This window comes from Notothenia coriiceps, unplaced genomic scaffold (genome assembly GCF_000735185.1).
Source record: "Notothenia coriiceps isolate Sejong01 unplaced genomic scaffold, NC01 NC01_scaffold00005700, whole genome shotgun sequence".
Classification (NCBI taxonomy): domain Eukaryota; kingdom Metazoa; phylum Chordata; class Actinopteri; order Perciformes; family Nototheniidae; genus Notothenia; species Notothenia coriiceps.
The window spans coordinates 201,522-221,591 of NW_011338401.1; the positions used below are offsets into that span (position 1 = coordinate 201,522).

Genomic DNA, 20,070 nt, shown 5'->3' on the forward strand with positions numbered 1-20,070 from the left:
TTTTTTTTTTTTTTAAACCTTTATTTAACCAGATGGTCCCATTGAGATCATCATTCTCTTTTTCAAGGGAGGCCTGTCCAACATGGCAACAAGTAGGTTACAACATGAACATACAACAACAGATAACACAAAAGGACATCGTATTTACAGGGCTACATGAGACATTGACAAGTACCAACAGTATATTTATATCTCGCCCTGTCAATAAGCCTCACCTTCTTGGCAACAACTGTATTGTTTTTGAAGTGGTGAGACAATGCACAGTTTGACCCACTGCTGTCACCCATGCCAAAGCATATCTCTCTGTCCCAGCAACATCAGTACCAAGCAAGAGAGTTTTTTCCACAGCAGGGGATATTGTAAACGCCCAAACATCCCAGCTTCTACCTGGAAATGTGGACATGCTCATATTCCTAAAACATAACCTTGATGATGCTGAGTGAGGGAGTTAGAGTTGAGTTACTTGAAAAACTAAAGTGAAACTTGATTTATTCTATTGCAGGGTCTGATTATTATATTGTTGACACTTTAAAATACTACTATCCTCCTAAAATGCTGTACAAATCAGATTTATTATTTAATGAAAGAAAAAAAGAAAGTAAAAAAAAAATCACATTTTTTTCCTTTATTTTTCAATAGTGTGATAAACATCGTACCGTGGACTTTTTATCGCGATATTATCGTGCCGTGAGTTTTTTGTATCGTTACATCCCTATATATTACAATGCTCACTTTCAGCCAACACTTCCACACTGACCACGCTTACATGCAGCATAATTACCATTGATCATACAAAAAGTAAAATACAAGTACACAAAGAAAACCACTTTCTTACTTTGTATGTACAAAACTGTGCAGCTTCACTTACCTGTTTCCCAATTGTCCACTTAAATCTCAGGGTTTAAGAAACAGTTCCTCTTTAGCTAGAAAGTAGCGTTATTTATTATTCATTTCTGCCTCGGCCTCACTTCCCCCTCCTTCACCTATCGGTCAAAAAATGAACTCTGTCCTTATCCTAACTAGGATTTGCTCTCATCTTATTCTGCTCTCTTTCACCGGCTGGAAGATGGCACTGTATGAAGTATTCATGAAGGCCAGCTTTACTCCTGACATACAGTAACACCATGAGATGTCTGCCCTTGGTTCAGAGAGGAGAGTGAGATCGCTCGCCATTCTGGCCTGATCGAGCTTGAGCTGCAGCTTACACTCAGATAATGGGCAGAAGTTTATATTTCAGACCTTTGAATGTATGTGGCTGAATCAATGGCAGGAATGATGGATAAATGATATCGGCCTGTGGTCACAGATTTGAAATTAGTGTGTGTGTTTTTGCAAAACATACACAAAGGGAAAAACTCCTGTGAGCTCTGGCATGTTTATTTCCTGTAGTGCTTTGTTCGAACAAGAAGGTGCTATCAAAGGAGACATTCCTACCTGGATGATTTGTCATCACCTTATAAACGTCTGTTACCTCTTTCACACCCCAGATGCGATTATATCTTCCTTCGACCTCAAAAACAAGCCAAAAAGATGTCACTCTCCCCTCTGACAGCTCGTGGTTCCTACCAAACTGCCTTCTCTGTGTCATGCTGTGCTTAAACAGCACCTAATATCTCCTTGGAGAAGGAGGTGATATTTTGTTGATCTGACTTTAGTTGCTGAATTTGACATCAACTTTGTGCTGGCAGCTCCAACAGCTGCCCGGTCTAATTACTGTATGTAAATGACAACAGCACTGCCATAGCCAGCCTCTCTGGTGCCGGTTAATTAATTTCATATCTACAGATCAGAAATGACTGTCCTGAGGTAGTTGTACACCAGCGCTGAATACAAAGGTAGCTCCACCCTCTGCAGGGGTTGCATTCAATTTGCTCACAGCAGGAGTCTTATCACGTCAAAAGAGCCAGTTTAGATTGGAAATGTGCTCACACACGGAAATTAACATACAGTTCACTTCAGAAACAAACATAACAAAGCAGAGAAATAGAAGCTTTATCTTTTCCGCTATGAGAGCCAGAAAGGAGAGAACCCAATTTATGGATATTTGCATAGTAATAATATTATTTATATTAATATTTCTAATTCCTGTGGTTCAGTTTATTAAAGGTCATTGTAACTGAAAAAAATCATTTTGTGTTATTACCAATTCTCCCAGCATAGTGTCTGAATGGAATATATTATATACATTTATTCATGACTTGTCCTTATTGTATGTTATCAGTTAGTTGCAGCATGAGCTCCACATGATTTCATATTCAGATAGTATCCATTAAAACAATGTTGAGGTTGTCATGGCAAATGCATATATCCATAGATATATCAAGGATTACTGCTTTCTTTTTTGTTTGAGTTTCTATTTTTTTCATAGAGTAGCTGAAATATGAACAAACAAATGAATAAAGGAAAACACCAATAAGTAAGCACATCTGTAATAATTTAATTAAAAACAAGGCAACGCCGCATTCTTTCAAAAGTACAAAGGCGTTAGTGTATATCTGCATAGTAGAAGTAAAAGTAATATATGTCTGAGGAATGTCTGCAGTGGATGAAACCCCCATTAAACCGTTATCCCAAAAATGTTTTAGTACACAGTCCTTGATCCTATTTAACAAAGCTAAAATCTCTCCAGATGTAATATATTTGTCATTTATTTTGACCAGAATCATATGGGTACAGAATCCATTTTCCACAATGTCAAGATGACATTTTTTGCAATCACTTTGCCAAACAAAACAGTCATTATTTCATTCTGAATGGCAGAATATGGCTATGAGCGGATTTGCCTTCCAATAAAGGAGACTGTGGAAATCCAATACTTTTAATTGAGTTTTTATTACTTCAACTCAAAATAGTTTGACTTACATGAGACTATCAATCCTCTTAAGTGCTTTATTAGGCAGATATACTGTAAGGTTTGTGATTTATTTCCCAACATAGGCTGTGTCATTTAATTTCCTGGTGAATACTGGACGCTGATTTTCCAGGGAATAAAAGCGTTATGAAACATTGGTATATCACATTTGAGATACAACTTGGAATCGGGACGCATGTTGATAGACTGTGAAAAAGGTCAGAAGACTGTGTGTATGACATGTTCCTGAGAAAAAAGGGAAGGTGTTTGTGTGAAAATCGTCACAGTGGGAGGGAGAGTCCCAGAGCGAGGGGGTGATGACGCACCCGTCTGATATGTTAGCTTCTGTTACGGGAAGTTACAAAACAACATGTTGTGTTCCATCGGCTAAACAATGGCGGTGTCTATCTGTGTCTTCAAAGGTGTTCTGATGCTCTGAACAAGTGAAGAATTGTGGATATGTGTTCCACCTCAAGGACACTTTGACAGAATACATGATGAATTCACACTAGCTCTTGAGCAGATCAAACTCTCGACCTTGTCTCCAATCACGGGACCACCCTGCTGTCTGACACTCTGTGAATCACTCAGTCTGAGAAGCTTATATATCCAGCTGTGTAGCCACCTGTGTAACCTTATAGACACTAACTGGTCGCGGCAAAGCTGTCATGTCCTATGTTATCTTCTGTATCGCATTAATTAGACCCTCCAGAAAAACGCGGGCAAAAATCCTTGATTATGCGATTAAACATGCGGGGTTTTTATGTCATTTTATGCGGTGAAATTGCGGGAAGTTGCGAAATATGCGGAAAGTTGCGAAAAATAATAGATTTCTTTTTAAATATTGGGCTGTCTTATTTATTCTCTCTCACACACAACCTGCCACTAATGTTAAACCCCTTTCCTATTCAATTAAACACATTCAATGTTTATTTATTGTAAAAGCAATTGGGCTATTTTAATCACACACACACACAAACACACACGCACACGCACACACCACACACGCACACACACACACACACGCGCGCGTGCCTCATTCTGTTTTCATTTACTCGTTCGTTATCTGACCAGCTTCAATCTTGTAGGCTACTCACTTCGTTTCTTGTAGCCCTCGAAAGGGTTTTGGAGGTTGATGCCTCGCTGAACGTGAGTTGTTTGGCTTTCTTGTCCGCAGCAGCAGAAAGCATTTTCGAATGTTTGAATGAATCAAAGTGGGTCGTCACCGTCGATTTTCTCTCAGACGTATGCTCCAACACACAGTTGCACGGGGTGCAGAATAGTTTCCCCCCACTTTCGTGAAAGACATCGGGGTACTGCTTTGCCCGGTCTTTAGCAGAAATGTTCGTCGTGTGAGTTCCACACGTTCACTCTACGGTGTTGTTTACCTTCTGTGATGCGCGAGCTGATGACGTCACGTCATCATCATCACTACTTCACGTCAATACGAGTTAACTTTTTTTTTTCTCAACTGTGTGTGGAAAAATGCGTGGATTATGCGGCTTTTTGATAAATATGCGACCTTTTAAATATCTGCGCCATTTTGCTGATTATGCGGTAAATTCTGCGATCGCGTTTTTCTGGAGGGTCTAACTGACGTCAGACATATACCTCATGAGTCACAGCTTTCTTTTGTGTAATTTGACATTTTTGGTGTAGATATTGTACACTGTACACNNNAAAAAATCTAATTGCGATTTTTCTGACAAATATTGCGATTGTGATTCGATTTGCGATATTTGCTTTTTAGCGACCCAACGGAAGTTTATTGTAACATGCAGCCATATCTCCAGCTAGGAAGGTCGTATCAACATGCTCCCGTCTCAAGCACCCCCGCAGCCCGAGCTACGAGTGAAAGAACTAAACTTACATGAAACTTCCGTTGGGTTGCTTTAAAGTCAAGCTTCAGTTTAAGATTCACCCTGTAATAGAAACATGTGATGGAGCATTACTAACCTGACTCAGATGGTTTGTTTCACCAAACCATCTAGCAAAGCTCCATTGGAAGCCATTTGGAAAGGGCAGGCACTTTCAAAAATACTTGGCAGGTGATTGGATCAATCTGTCTATCACCTACTATCATGGGCCACTTCTGATTGGTTAACAATGACTGGTACATGTGGAGCACAGCACTTCTGATTGGTGTGGGTGACTGACACACAAGACGAAAACTTTTTCTTTTTTTTTAAACAAAAAGAAATTGCTTGCTTTACGATTTGATAATTGCATCATTTAAAATCGATTAATCGTTCAGCCCTATTAGACATACAAAGTGAGATGCTCCACGTAAAAATGTACAATATACAAATATAAATGAATGTAAAAAGTGGTTACATGCATGGGCGTTTAACTTGCTTTTTGAAGCTTGTTTCCAAAAATTGCAACCATTTCTAATTATAGTATATGATACTTTTTGCAAAGTTACCAAAGTGCCTACTGGTGGACATGTCTGCCCATGCTGTGCCATCTGCAGTTTGATTGAAACTGTTTAAACATTAAGATTAGTGTTCTGGGTGAGCAGCTAAGGGCCAACTGCTCGTTTTAAGGCCCCTGATCTGCTAAATGTGAAGCTATTCGGGTGCTCCGATGTGAAATATTCAGCTGTCTGAATCCATTTGCTGGCTGTTTTTGGGTTGTGTGAGTAATGTGTTTGTGTGTATGTAAGTGCACATATTCGTGTGTGCATGTGAAATGTTAGGCATTCCACCTCGCTAGTATGCAGCCATGAGAGCTTTGATGCATTCAGAGTATCTGTGCCTGAGCAATTTAGGGGATAGGCTTTTTAAAGTTTTCCAAAGCAAATACAAAAATAAGAAATGCTTGACAGACTTTTTTATTGAACAGATAGCAGAACTTTCTCTCTCCAAACGTAATCTTTGCAGGAAAGTTAAACTTTTCAGACAGCTGTCTTTTTGTATTTTATTTCCTGGAAGAGCACTTCTATGAAACATCCTTTCATATCGGCCGGAAGATTGGTACGGTGTTCTCTCTGATAGAAAAAACTTGACTGTAAATCTCCGAAGATCCCTAACAAGTCCCCTCTCCCCAAGACAAGCACCATAAAACATGAGAGGAAGGAAAAGAGAAAAAAAGGTGACAGAATATAGGCCTTGGTGGGATAAAGGGGAGGAATTAAGGAGGCGTTTTATGAGAGCTTTTGGAAGCAGTTATCACCTCTGAAAGACACAGACAAACTTTTCTTTGACCTTGAGCTTTCTGCGTCTGCTTTCTTTGTCACTTCTCTTTGCACACAGCGGTTCAGTATATCATTCAGCTTTAGTTTAAAAAGAAACAACAAATGTTTCTTTTGATCACATTTTGAATGTGCAGACACGTATAATGATTAAAAGCACAGATCTGTATAGTTGTCATTGGCGTTGTTGTTATGGATCAGAGAAACTGGTGTCAAGTAAATGTCAGCTTTGTTTCTTTCTCTGTTCAGCTGCAAAGCAGGTTTACGGAGAGAAAGAGACTACATTGTCAAATGAAGCAATATATCCAGTTATTACTGCCTTTATTAGTGGAGACACTTATCATCTGCAGGTTTGTACAGAAAAATACCTGAGGCAAATGGGAATAATTAGCCAACACTTAGTGACAGGCTTAGTCTTTCTCTCTTCTGGGAGAAAGTTCTGGAGCACAAAATGAAAAGGGAAAGAAACCAGTTTTTTTAAGCGTTATCAAAATGATAGTGTATAGCTCTACAAACACTGTCCATTTTCTTTCAAGCGCTTTTGAAAGATAGCCATAGAGGGTATCCTAGAAAAAATAAGAATATCCTCATAGACGAAGGCATTTGTTCTATTCCGGAGCTCGAGGGGGGAAATGTATGCTTCGGAAAAACACAATGGGGTCTATAGGCGAGAGCTGTCTCCTCCCTGACCCACTTCACACAAGGACTTAATGAAGTGGGGCTGGTGGAGCTGTCCCACTGAACTCTGCATGGCAGGTAGAAACTGATGAAAGGAAATCATTTCTGTCACATTCCATACAGCCAATTACTGTATGGAGAATGGCACATTTTACATATTAAAAAGCTGGTGTGCCTTTCGGAAAGGTATAACAGGTAATTGAGGTTAAGGAAAAGGCTGAGATACAGAATATACATTAAGCTATTCAATAAACATAGCATGCTGGGGCTTCTCTCTCTCTCTTTCTCTCTATCGCTTCCTCACACACACACACGCTCATACACACAGAAGCTCAAGCCTCCAGATGGGTTGTTGACAAGGAAAGGAGAACAGTCACATCCAGACACATGCAGTTGAATGTATATTCTGAAATTTGCACTTTTCTCATTATAAAAGTGTGTCAGTTGAATGAGCAAACACCTGCCAAGGCTCTATACTAATACATACTGTCCCTGGGTAGAAAGGGGGACACGGAGAAGGGGGAGTAAGGAGAGGGGAGGCCAGTGGAAATGATGGGAGAGGAAAGGGCAGGAGTGGGAAGAGAGAAGGGAAATGTGATTTCATCATAGGCTTAAAGTGAGTGAGAAATATTTTATTACACTCCGTATGCTGATACAATAAAATCTTCCTTAGATGTCTTTCATGCACACACTCACGCTTAATGATGGAGAGTAGCCGTGAAAAACTGTGATGCTGACAATTAAGACGTTGTACACAGTGATTTGTTACAATTTTAGTGTTGCTATGGCAACATACTTTGTCAAAAAACCAGCATCTCTGTCAGATAATAGTACGTATCCCCATATTGAGCTGGAAACCCCTTTATGAATTTCACAGTCAATTTTACACATCGTTTATAACATTTTGGAGCCTTAAACCATTTTGCTCTATATGGTTCCATGATCAAAATGAAACACATGCAGCTTTCACCATTACCATTTGAAGTAGTCAGATTTTGATACATAACCAAAGTACTAAGTCCTTAACTACTATTTGTTCTTGCAGCAGGGAAAAAAAGGTTGTTGTGCCATGTTTTTGTGACTGTTCTTGTGGAGCACTCATAAGTTGTCAAATAGCTCTGCAGTGCAGTATGATTTGCGACATTTTGAATTAAAAAAAAACACAAATAATTGGCAGGATGTTTGGGAGAAGGTAATGTGAAGTAGAAAGAGTCTTTCATTGGAAAAAAAGAGCTTCTGAGTGGGAGGTGAGAGGAAATAATTTGGTGGAAACACACCTTTTAAAATGTGATTAACCTGCTACTCATTAATGGTTCAAAGATTATAATTGAATGTAACATCATACTTTCAATAAGACTGTTTTACCGGCTGACAGAATGTCTTCCCTCAGAATGAAAATGTCCCTTTTAATTTAAAAGAAACATGACATATTTGACCTTCTCTCTCTATGCAGCTTCCATCTGTCTCACTTTTCCTTTTCAATGATGTGCCTTTCTTCTCATCCTCTATAGAGCTTGTTTTCTTTTTTTAGACAAAGCTGACTCTTCCCCTCTTTGCTCTAACCCTTTTTGATTATAGTGTTTGGGAACAGAGGACCTTGTGGCTTTGGTGTTATGATCGTTTACTTTCTGTTATCTGAGCGGTCATGGCTGCTTTCAGGCGAACCTCAGCCCGGTCATCAGCCCTCAGAATAAGAAGCGGTATCTTTTCCGCCCTCACTGCGGTTCTGATTATCTAACTGCATCACTTCGGCAAACTCATAACATTGTCACGTCTCAAGGTACTTTGTGTTAGGGAAATCGGATGTTTGAAAGAAATCTCTCTCTCGGTTTTTCTCTCTCACACACACACACACACACACACACACACACACACACACACACACACACACACACACTCACACACCCACACAAACAGTAATCTTTATGTGCTTCAGCAGCAAAACAGACGGAGGTGCATTGACCATTAGTTGCAAAACAAATCAAACTTTGATGCTGACGAGTTCAGCTTTCCTTTCAGTCTCTCTTTGTATGTTCACGGAGAGACGCAGATGAAGGCTTAATGAGCAAAAATATGATTGTACATTCAGTAAGTAGTTATTGTGAAACAGAAATCCGCTGCGCTTTGTTGCAGACAATGCGGTCGTCTGTGAACACATTCTGGAGTGACTAATGGTCTCTAATGGATGACAGGCAGCAGCAGAGCCTTCACAGACAAAAGCAAAGATACATTCCTCTCTCTGTCGATAGCCAACCTTTAACTGGGCATAGAGTAGAAGGACAAATCGAAGGTTACATTTCAGTTTTTTAATATTAAAATCCTATAAAAATGATATTGCATATTTGCCAAATCTTTGTTTTCATGTTTCAAAGAGAAATGGTATAGTACTGAGGGGGGTCTATTAGTAATGGGGTATTCAGTTTGGTTCTAACTGAAAACAAAATGCTACATTTCGCCAAATTGTTCACACTATAAACACACAATAAATCAAGTTTATTAATTGATAATCATTTGAAATGAGACAAATTTGCTATGAATCAGAAATCTAACACTCAACAGACAAAACCATTGATTTGGGCCTTTTTTAAGGTTTATTTCATCAAACAAAATGTTTAAATGTTTTCATATTTCAACTGTATTATAGCATCCTTACCAGTTATATCAGGATTTCATGGTTATATAAAACACCTTTCATGTTTTTTTTTAAATCCACCCTTCCAGGGGGATCAGCTTGATCCTGCATTTTGGCATCTAAACTGTCCCGATCTCTGCCTGTAACTTAACGCTTAAAGCTTAAAGCTTGATCGGATTTCTAAATGCAAAAACTAATTGAAATGATCAGGATCTTCAGATTCAAAAGGAACCTATATTAGTATGTAGGCTCAATGCCGTATCATGCAGACCTATCAGGAAGTTGTCATATTATTAATCAATAAAGTTTTTACAGCCCAGTCACATTTCATTTGGCTCTCTCATCCTTGGATATAAATAAAATATCATCACTAAGGTTTCATTACCTTGCATAAGAAGACCAACAAGTCTTAAAACTATCAATCTATCCACTTCAGATTTTGTCTCACAAATTACTTTGGCTGTTGAAGGAAGCGAAGCAAGAAAGCAGAGCTGCATCACGACAGCCAACAAGCCAGCAACAGTGAATGTATTTTCTGACATTTGCCTTCTCACATTTCTTTGCCCTAAGCAAATAAGACAACAGTAGAAAAGCAGCATTATTTAAAGTGTACACATTCATAGGTTAGAGTCGACAGAATGAGGTCTGTGGGGGTTGGAGGAAGGAGAGAAACTGACAGAAAGAAATACAGAGGCAAGGAGAGTACCGTATATGCTTTGTCTAGAATCCATCCAAATAATCTGTCCTTTGTCTTAAGATAAGATAACATGGGGTTTATACGTGTGNGTGGAAGCGGCAAAGCAAAGCTATCCATCCCTCTGCAGACCAAATGACATGAGATAGCGTGAACGCTGACATTTCTCAGCATTTTTTTCATCTCTGTGATCAATGCAGCAATGCAAACATATTACATTACATGTCACTTGTTAGACGCTTTTATCCAAAGTGACTTACATACATTCAGTACTGTGGGCAATCCCCACAGGAGCAATTTGGGGTGCAGTGTCTTGCCCAGGGACACAACGACATGCTGACTGCAGTTCAGCGCATTAAGTTCAGCGCACTACCCCACTGAGCCACAGCCTCCCACTATACACAGACACTGGAAACTGAATGCAGCTCAGGTGCCAAACCCCTCCATTCAGTCACCTCCACGGCAAGACGTTTACCAGTGACTGACAAATTACAGCCGTAAGTGGGTGAAAACGCGGAGATTGTGGCAGTCTGCGTTGATTGAATCAATCAAAACTATGAGTCAGACCTGTAGCGATGCAATTAATTGTCACAAGTTACTAAGAAACTATTTTTAAAGTTAATTGACTATTACTGTGATTGACACTCTTGGTGAAAAACAAAACACTTTCTTATATTCCTGTTATTCTTATAAATAAATGTAATTGATCTAATCAAAAACTAACAACAGGTATAGAAAATAAAGGTTTGCGTCATAGTTTGAGACAAAGTTGCATGATGTGTGCAGGTGGGGGAAGGAATATGGAAAAAGCTTCTTGAGGATGTTAAAAACACCTTTTTCAGGTCTTCAGATACATTGATTTTGATTATTCACCGTTCAGCCACCCAGGATCTTTTGAAAGTACTCTACAAAAAGACTAATGTCATTTAGTCTTTGTAGACAAGTTACACACCCAGGGTGCTTTAGTTTTTGTATCATTTACCTCCAATTACCTTAAGATTAGAATTGCCTGTGGCCTCACAAATAAGAAAACATGGACACTTTTTCACAAATAATCATGCCTCTTCTCTGCTGCAGTCACACAAACACACAACAACACACACACACACGGTTCACTGCACTTGAACAAAGTGTGCTCAGAGTCACTGTGATGGAGAGATACTCATATTAAATAAGGTTTGTAGAAAGGTGGTGCACTTGCAAACGAAAGGCCTGCATAAATCTCTCGAGCACCAAGGCCAGTGAAACAAAATGAATGCACTTTTTATCACCCTCTACAAACAAAATGAAAACAATTATTTTGTGCTGTGTGGTTTTTTATACTAATGCAGGCATGAATCCCGTCATTTTCAAGGTGCCACCCCATTCTGGAACATTGCTATCACAGATATGAAGTAGAAAGTCTTCTTTGAATACCATGGAGTATGTTTCAACAAGCCAGCCAATTTCAGCAAATCCATTTCAACCCTCACATCTTGCCAAATTCTCATTAGGCCATCTTTTCAGCCAGTTATTGCAGTATTGATTTCCATTCCCGTTATGTCTTTTGAAAGATTACATTTTCATATAAGTAAAATGTCTACGATGGTTTCCACCAGACAAGGCCATCAGTCTTGTTTTCTGTAAAGGTGCACCGATGCGTTCATTTTCTGATTCGACAGAAAGTTCTGTTTTGAACTTATATTTCGATACCATTTTAGACTTTTTATGCATTTAAATACATTCATGCATATATTGCTTACACAGCCTGGTTTGACTACCTCAAACCTTTTTTAATTTTACAATTAGCAAAACCTATACGATATCACAGAGATTAGTATTCAAAATGAATAAGCAACACTGCTTATACATGTGTGTAAATATTGCAAATATCTAAATTGTCAAATGCATGTTGATAGGGTTGTAAGTGTTTAATGTGTTTGTGGTAAAGATCAAACTGTGTTTTTTTCAACAATATGCACGAGTTAAGAGAGACAGGAAAAATATGATTAGACTACTGATCTTTTTTTTAGATTTGTGCTTTGCTGTAACCATCTCAGATTGGTTGATGTGTTGGCCGCCTGCTCCTTCTTCCATCTTTCTTTGATTTTCTCTGTCCTTTTGAATGTTTCTGTGCATTGTGTTCCCCAAGAGACACCAAAACGCACTTGACACACATCAACCTTTCACACGGTTTCTGGTTTATAAGGTTTACTGACTGTCTGTCTGTCTCTCTGTGCAGCTTTAAGGGACAACAGGATTGAGCTGATGCATGCGTCGTTGTCCGAGCTGACCATCAGCATGAGTGATGTCACGCTGACGGATGAAGGCATGTACACCTGCTCCCTCTTCACCATGCCTGTGAGAACGGCCAAAGCCTACCTGACTGTTCTCGGTGAGTACCTTTTTAAACATTTAATACAATTCCTGCTTGAAGGAAATGTTCATTTGTAAATAATTGGCCACAATTACTTTAAAATATAGGTGGACTTAAGAATTGGTATATAAGTGGGAAGAACATAAGTCATAGATAAGCTTCTGTTCTTCCAATTCAATTAAAATATCTTTATCAGCGTGACTATATTTACATACAGTTTTTCAAATTGCAAAATCCATACCCAATTACACATTTGAAACAAATTCTGAACATAAGCAAGAACAACATGTTTTTTTTCAGGGTTCGTTTTATTTATTTTATTGTTTGTTCTTCCAATTACTGGAGGTTACCAACATAGCTAATAGTGTTTTTTGTTGATTTTTCATTACTAACAATAAATGGGTTAATTTGTTGCGCTAAGTATTTCAGAAAAAATGAACCGTTGATACAAATAGCCTGTTGCTTATGCCAGCATCTGCTGACAAATAAAAACATAATATTGGACTCTTCGGTAATGGTTTTGTTGTGATCATCACCCCCACACAAACATAGCATTGTCTCATTTCCTGCCACTGGGATTATTATCTTGCCAATTAGTTCCCGCTAATGTTAATAGATGTCCTAGTGCACTCCAGGACCATTAGCAGCCTCTCTATGTTAACAAGCATTTAGAGAATTAGAGACATTAAAGGCTACTGCTCAATAAGGCTACAGAGAAAATTATGTTTTTGCAATACTGAACAATAGTTAATGGCTGGGAGATGTAATTAACATAAAAAAATAAGTCTGTTTCTGGACGGTGAGTGCTAGGAATGATAATAGGAATACTTTGGAATTTATTTGGAGACAAAATACCTAACTATTGGGAAATAAATCACAAAAATGATTTGATTAAATAGATCTTAAAGAGATATCAATGAGAACCATCTTGCATCACAAATGGAGCTCTCATTTAATTGTCATTTCTTGAAAATGCTTGAGCGGCAGACCAACAAATATAACACAGCACATACAAATCAATGATGCACAAATGAGCAGAGAAACACACACACCCATAATACTACACACTCACATGCACACACAGAGAGGGAGAAGGATTAGCGGCCCCTAGCAAACCAAGGGGAACGTCACTGTTTAAGATGAACTTAGTATTTGATCTGCTCTCCTTCAGTCTTGGGGGAAAACCATCAAACCCTTTCCTGAGGCAGGCCACACTGCCTCATTCACTCACGTACACATACAGCACAGTACTTAGATATAAAGCCCATCCTTTGAACACATTGGGAAATATGTATAGTATTAAATTGGATGAGGAGGGATAGATCTCACTGCATACTGTACTTACTGTTTCTTCCCTTAGAGAATAGTAAACAGAAAACAGAAGGACCTTTGCTTCTGAAAATAAATCTTACAGGAGGTGATGAGAGAGACAAGGCCAGAGCCAGTCGATGGCATTGACTGACAGACCTTTCAGTGACTCTGCCTGAGGCAGACGTATTGCTCATTGACATTAGAAGGGCCCTACACACTTAAAACACTCATTTGGGAAAGGCCAGTAATTAACATCTTCTGTACAACCTCGTAGCCTCCTCTGCGGTCACTTGTGTTTGCTTACCGTGATTTACACAAACACACACAAAGAAACCTATTTTAACTTAGACCTTGTGCTATTTAGCTGGAATTTTTTGTTTTCTGTTCTCACTATTTATTGGGTGGTTAATAGTTCAAAAAGAGTAATAATTCAATCTGTTAGCATAAAAAGGAAAACTTATTTACTTTGATTGTATTTGAGTTGAACACAGACAGATATCTCCCAACATAGATAAAGGAAAAACAAACGATCTGCCTGGCTAGCTACCTCTAGATGTATGGGAGAAAATATGTGTTTTTCTGTAATTTGGGTGAACTGACCCTTAACGACTAGACGGCCCAATGGTGAGAGAGACCATCCAGCACTGTGTCAGCGAGAATCCTCCCTGGTGCGTTGTGGAGCAGGCTGCTGCTCTGTAGTCTGCTCTCTCATCGCCCTGCAGGAGCCCGAGCTGGAGGAGAATTTCAAATAAGGCATAACAATATTATCGTTGCATAATGACATGCCGCTGTGTGTGAATTAGTTCCATCGCTGTGATTTCTACGTTTCCACCCTTCAGGTGTCCCGGAGAAGCCAGAGATCGACGGCCTGACGAAGCCCGCCTTGGAGGGAGACCAAATCACTCTGACCTGCATGACCCAGGGCAGCAAGCCCGCCGCCGACCTGCGCTGGTTCAGGAATGAAAAGGAGGTCAAAGGTAAGCAACATCTGAATCTGAATGTTCTTCTGCATCACTGCTATGGGTTCACAAATACAGTGAGGGTAATATTATACAGACCGTATGTGCAGGGTTTCACCTTTGGTATTTTAAATCGCAACAGACCGAATACTTCGCCTGTGGCAATGCACTTTGCAGCATCTCTATAATAACCAACTTTACACTGGACACTGCACTTCCTTGGGTCCTGAGCATTACACCCGCCATGACTTAGTTGCGTCACATATCCAAGTCACAATAACACAAAGTCAGAAACACAGCTGAAATCAAATTTGTTTCAAAAATAAAGAAGACCAGTAACGGAATTTACCTTTAAGCATAGTAGGCAACTTTACTTTTCCTGACAGGGAGATTTGTTGCTTGTCACCATGCAGATTCAGATTTGACATAACATTTTTTTTATTAAAATGAAATATGATGAGTTAATGTTCTCCCAAATCTCAGTTTATTAGGATCAGAAACGACGGTAAAATATAGTTAGAGGAGGTGATTTCCCAGTAGGATGTTAGTCACTACGTAGCTTTGCATTACCACAACAGTTGTAAATTAGAGCATTTTTTAAAATAGCATTAATTAAGTATTTATCTGGCTGTAACGTTGTTAGTGTTATCAGTTAGCATCAAATGACACACATTACTCATGTTTTTCTACAAATCATTTTTTAGAAAAAAATATTGGACTACATATTTTTTCTCATTAGCCTTTTCTCAATGGTGTAATTTATTTTTTTACTCTAGTGTTAAAAATATACCATTAATCATTCTTTGCTTTTAGTGATCTCTACAGTAATGACTATTAACAGATGTATTGTCCAATCCCACCCAATGGTTGCTCTTTAACTACTTAACCAAGCCTACAACTTAATGTTGTGTATGGAGAGACATCCCTATATCCACCGTGTTGAAAACATATTGACAAACACAGACAACATGGCTCAGACAGTGCTTTTTGATAAACAAACTGAGCATAAATGTGCCTGAAAATGTGCATTTGTGTTTTAGAATACTTTGATGGTAATGGTTGTCGAAGTCTCTCCAGAGTATTTTAGTTCTGAACAAGTTGTTACTAATAGAGCAGATTCAGCATGTGTCCTCTGGCCTGAGACCGATACATGAACCTCGCTTGTTATCAGAGAGATGTTCTAAATCACACTGACTGGACTACACACCTCATTTCCACCCTGCCCCCGCTCTGTTCTACTTGATGAACCATCCGCTTTGTAATTGTTTGAACGGGAGAGAGCGAGAGCAAATGAGACAGAATATTGAAGAAAAGAGAGCTGGGGACATGAAATGAGTTTTTTGAGGACGAGAAAAACAGAGGCGGTTTTGTATCAAATAAAATGCAGAACCCAGTGGGGCAGACTGTCACAGATCATCAGCACAGTTGCAGAACTTTTTAACAAAGATCTTTATGCTGTTTAACGAAGTAGATTAAAGGCAGATGTTCCCACATCTAGAAAAAACAACTATTTGTATGGATTTTCTCACAGCCCTCTATTGCAGCAGCTAAACTACAGCCTGTGGCGTAAGGTTTGGCACGGTATGATAACTGTAATAATGATATGATTACTATTTTTCATTTTAACACTTTTAAAATGTGTGTATGTGGAGGTATTTTACTCAGCTTACTGCATCTGTTTAAATGACTAAAATCAAACAATGTACTTTATTGGTATTGGTATCACTATAAGGGTACTGGTACAGGGGCGGCTATGGCTCAGTAGATAGAGTGCTGGTCTTCGAATCAGGGGGTAGCAAGTTCGAGTCCCACTGCAGTCAGCATGTCGTTGTGTCCCTGGGCATGACACTTCACCCCAAATTGCTCCTGTGGGGATTGTCCACAGTACTGAAGTCGCTTTGGATAAAATGACATGTAATGTAATGTAATGTATTGATACTGGTATCTTAGTTTTTAAATAATACCCAGCCCTTAGTGTAACCCAACAGATCACTGAAACTCAGAGAACAATTAAATCCAGGTTGTGAAACACAAAGACACTTCTTAGATAAATGTATAATTATGTTGTTTTAATATATTTGTATTTACTCTATTTTAATACATTTTTAAAATACAAGATTACAATGTACACACCAAAAAGATTACCTAGCAACTTAAAAATGTTTTCTTCCAAACACCGTAAGGGCAACATGTTAAATTAAAAAAGTATTTCTATCATCATTCTCTTATCACTATTTATTGATATTTAATGTATGACTTGATTCCCTTTATAATAGTTATAACACTGTACGTTCTATAGAAGTTATGTATTATGCCTTTCATTCATTAAATGCTTAATGCTTCAGATACTACTGTTTTTCTCACAATTTCGTAATCCCAAACCACCATGCTGTTGTATTTGAGCTGTTTGTCACTCCACTTTATATTCCCTCTTGTTGCTCTACTGAGGAAAATGAAGCTTATTGAATATACACTAATTAGCAGAGTTACTATTGTTCCTTTCAGGCTTATTGTGTCTCTACGGGTGATTATTATTTCTCCCGGTGGCCCACTACTGAGAGAGAGAGAGAGAGAGATAGAGAGAGAGAGAGCTGTAAGGCAAATGGGAACCTAGCGAGGGCATAATGTTCTCCTAATTTACCACGGAAAGTTAACAGGTAGTAAGAGATATCCTTGGTGGTTTGAAGAGAAGGAAGTCTCGAGAGGATCCGCCTTCTCATTAAGGTCAGATACTATAATTCTCTCCTCAACGCGGCACACTAGACTATTCCCTCTACAATTTTATATCAGAATATTATTCACTTCGACAAGGTTGTAGTTCTTTGCTCGTAAAGGACGTTAATAGGGGCGACTGTGGCTGTGAGGTAGGGTGTTAGTGTTAGTGGGTGGTTCGATTCCAGCCCCCACAGGACACATGTCGTCTGTCTTTGGGCAAGATACTTCGCCCCAAATTGCTCCTGACGCCAGTGTTGCACCTTGTTAACAACCTCTGCCTGTGAATGGATCCATCTTCATTTAATTGTTATATATACCGTATATATACATGCATACACACATTATCATTTGTAACATTTGGACTGTCTTTGTTATTTTATACGCACGACTACTTTTCACATCTGTCTTTCCTGGGAGAGCAAGGCAAGGCAAAGAAAGACAAGTTTATATATAGCACTTTTCAACACAAGGCAATTCAAAGTGCTGTACAAAAATGAAAGACATTAAGAACATTAGAAATGTTAAAAAGCAAAGATAAGAAAACATGAATAACACAGGTACATGAATAAAGGTTACAGTGCAGTGTAAGATGTGAATAGTTCAATTAAAAGCAGCGGCAAAAAGAAAAGTCTTCAGCCTGGATTTAAAAGAGTTGCAGCGGACCTGCAGGTGTCTGGTAGTTTGTTCCAGATATTTGGCAGTATCCCTAACCAAATTCTCACATTCCTCTACCCCTAGTCTTCCCAAATTATAGTTCTTTTGACACTTTTCTAACCTAAAAAAAAAGCGATCCCTCGTCTGTTGCCTTGTGTATTTGTGATATATAAATACAATTTGGTTAATTGATTGATGGATGGGCGAATGCTGACTTGAGCTTTGAGGGGTCCCAACCACTGAAAAATCACTATATAAATGCAATGTGTGTTCACCCTTCTTATTAAATGTATAATATTTTCTATATTCCTTAAAACGTGTAAAATGCTAAAAATCAAACTGTAGGAGGCCGTTCTTATATGTATATAAATTATGAGGAAGAGAACATCAGCAATGTGTTGTCCTGTTTCTCTTTGTTCAGAGGTCTTGGGAACATTGTCCAAAAACAGAGAGCAGAACCATGAGACTTTATACAAATGTCAGATTAGCAGATTCTTGTCAGATCTGCATTTGGCCTCATCAGGAGTTTCGATCGGCGGTGACGTTCCTCCCCTCGCTAAATTCACTGAAAGCTCCCTCCTTGTCTGCCATTACACCCTCTCTTCCCCGGCTTAAGCCCAGACAGCTCTGCCTGCTATCTGGCATTAGGGCTTCCCAGGGTCCAGATAAGCAAGCAGATAAGCCCAAATCAATGGTGCTTTTGCACACACTTTTAAGCAGTTATCATGGTATCTTTCCATTTAATTAACTGTAGTTGGGAGATGATATTGGATCTGTGTCAACACATTTATCAGCCTCCCTTTAAAACATCTCCTACTATTACAAGCTGTGTTGATCTCACATACAAATCTGATTTTCAAACTCTAAAATTGAATACAAACTTAAAAAAGTATGTTTTTAAGGTTAAGAACCCTATCTTTCAAGACAAGTAGATGTCCGTTTATAATTAGCGGTTTGTCTCCCAGTGCAAACATTTGTCAAGAATATTCAGAATGTGTTTTGTTCAAGAAAAAGTCAGTTATCAAGATTTTGATTGACACATTTAGTTCTCCAATGTCACAAAATAAATGCATCTCCGTCACTTATTGAATCACTTTCTTGTATTAATAAAAAAGACAGCCGTTTTGATTTTCTTTCCACATTTAAAATCTCCAAAATAGATATACATGGAAAAAAAGGAAACATAAAGGGCAAAGCAATAAACAATGCATGTATGCACGTGTCGGTGTATGTGACTGCTCTTGAAGTGTTCATCATCCTGACAGCATCAGGGTGTGTTCAATGCAAAAAGCCATCTGATTGTGGGCGACCATGCTGGAAATAAATGACAATTGTGACATATTGGTGTGGGATCTGGGGGAATAGAAAAGATTATATTACAGGCAGAGCCACTGGAGCAGTCCATCACCCATTCCAATGCAGTTAACGGACAGCGTATGCTAAGTGTGGGTGTGTGTGTGTGTGTGTGTGTGTGTGTGTGTGTGTGTGTGTGTGGGTGTGGGTGTGTGTGGGTGTGTGTGTACAGTATATGTGTGTGTATATGGTGTGTGTGTGTGTATATGTGTGTGTATATTGTGTGTGTGTGTGTATATGTGTGTGTGAGCAAAACAGACAGATGGAGCAGACAGCCTGCATGTAAGGACATAAGCTTGTGTGTGTGGAACGGAATCCAATATTCTTATTTCTCAGTCTCTTTGTCCCTCAGATCCCCTCAGTCCCCCACCCAGTAATGATATATTTCTATCTCAGTTACACACCGTAGCCCAGAGAGACCTCTGCCAATATCACCACATGTAGCACTTGTTTACACACCGCTGAACCAGAGGGAGCTGTGTGGGGACCAAGCAAGGCGAAGATGAAATGAATATTTATTTCAAATAAGGGTGGGGATGTTGCTATCGGAGTAGAATTATTGTACTCTCTGACCTAAACTGTAGAGGTTATTGCTTCATCATGTTACGCGATAACTCTATTCCAATGGGGCTTAAGGAAGAAAACACAAGGATTTGATTCAAACTTGCTTGCGG

The 20,070-nt window shown here is 39.0% G+C and overlaps 1 protein-coding gene across 1 annotated transcript in view; it reads left to right on the plus strand.

The window, feature by feature from the left end:
* The window catches only part of LOC104943090 (cell adhesion molecule 2-like), a 171,117-nt gene extending 151,344 nt beyond the window's left edge, over positions 1 to 19,773 (plus strand). Inside the window, exons 4-6 of the mRNA XM_010768409.1 lie at positions 12,270 to 12,422; positions 14,555 to 14,738; positions 19,749 to 19,773. Coding sequence (XP_010766711.1) covers positions 12,270 to 12,422; positions 14,555 to 14,738; positions 19,749 to 19,773 — 362 coding nt within the window. The remainder of the gene's footprint in view (positions 1 to 12,269; positions 12,423 to 14,554; positions 14,739 to 19,748) is intronic.
* Positions 19,774 to 20,070: the final 297 nt, after the last annotated feature.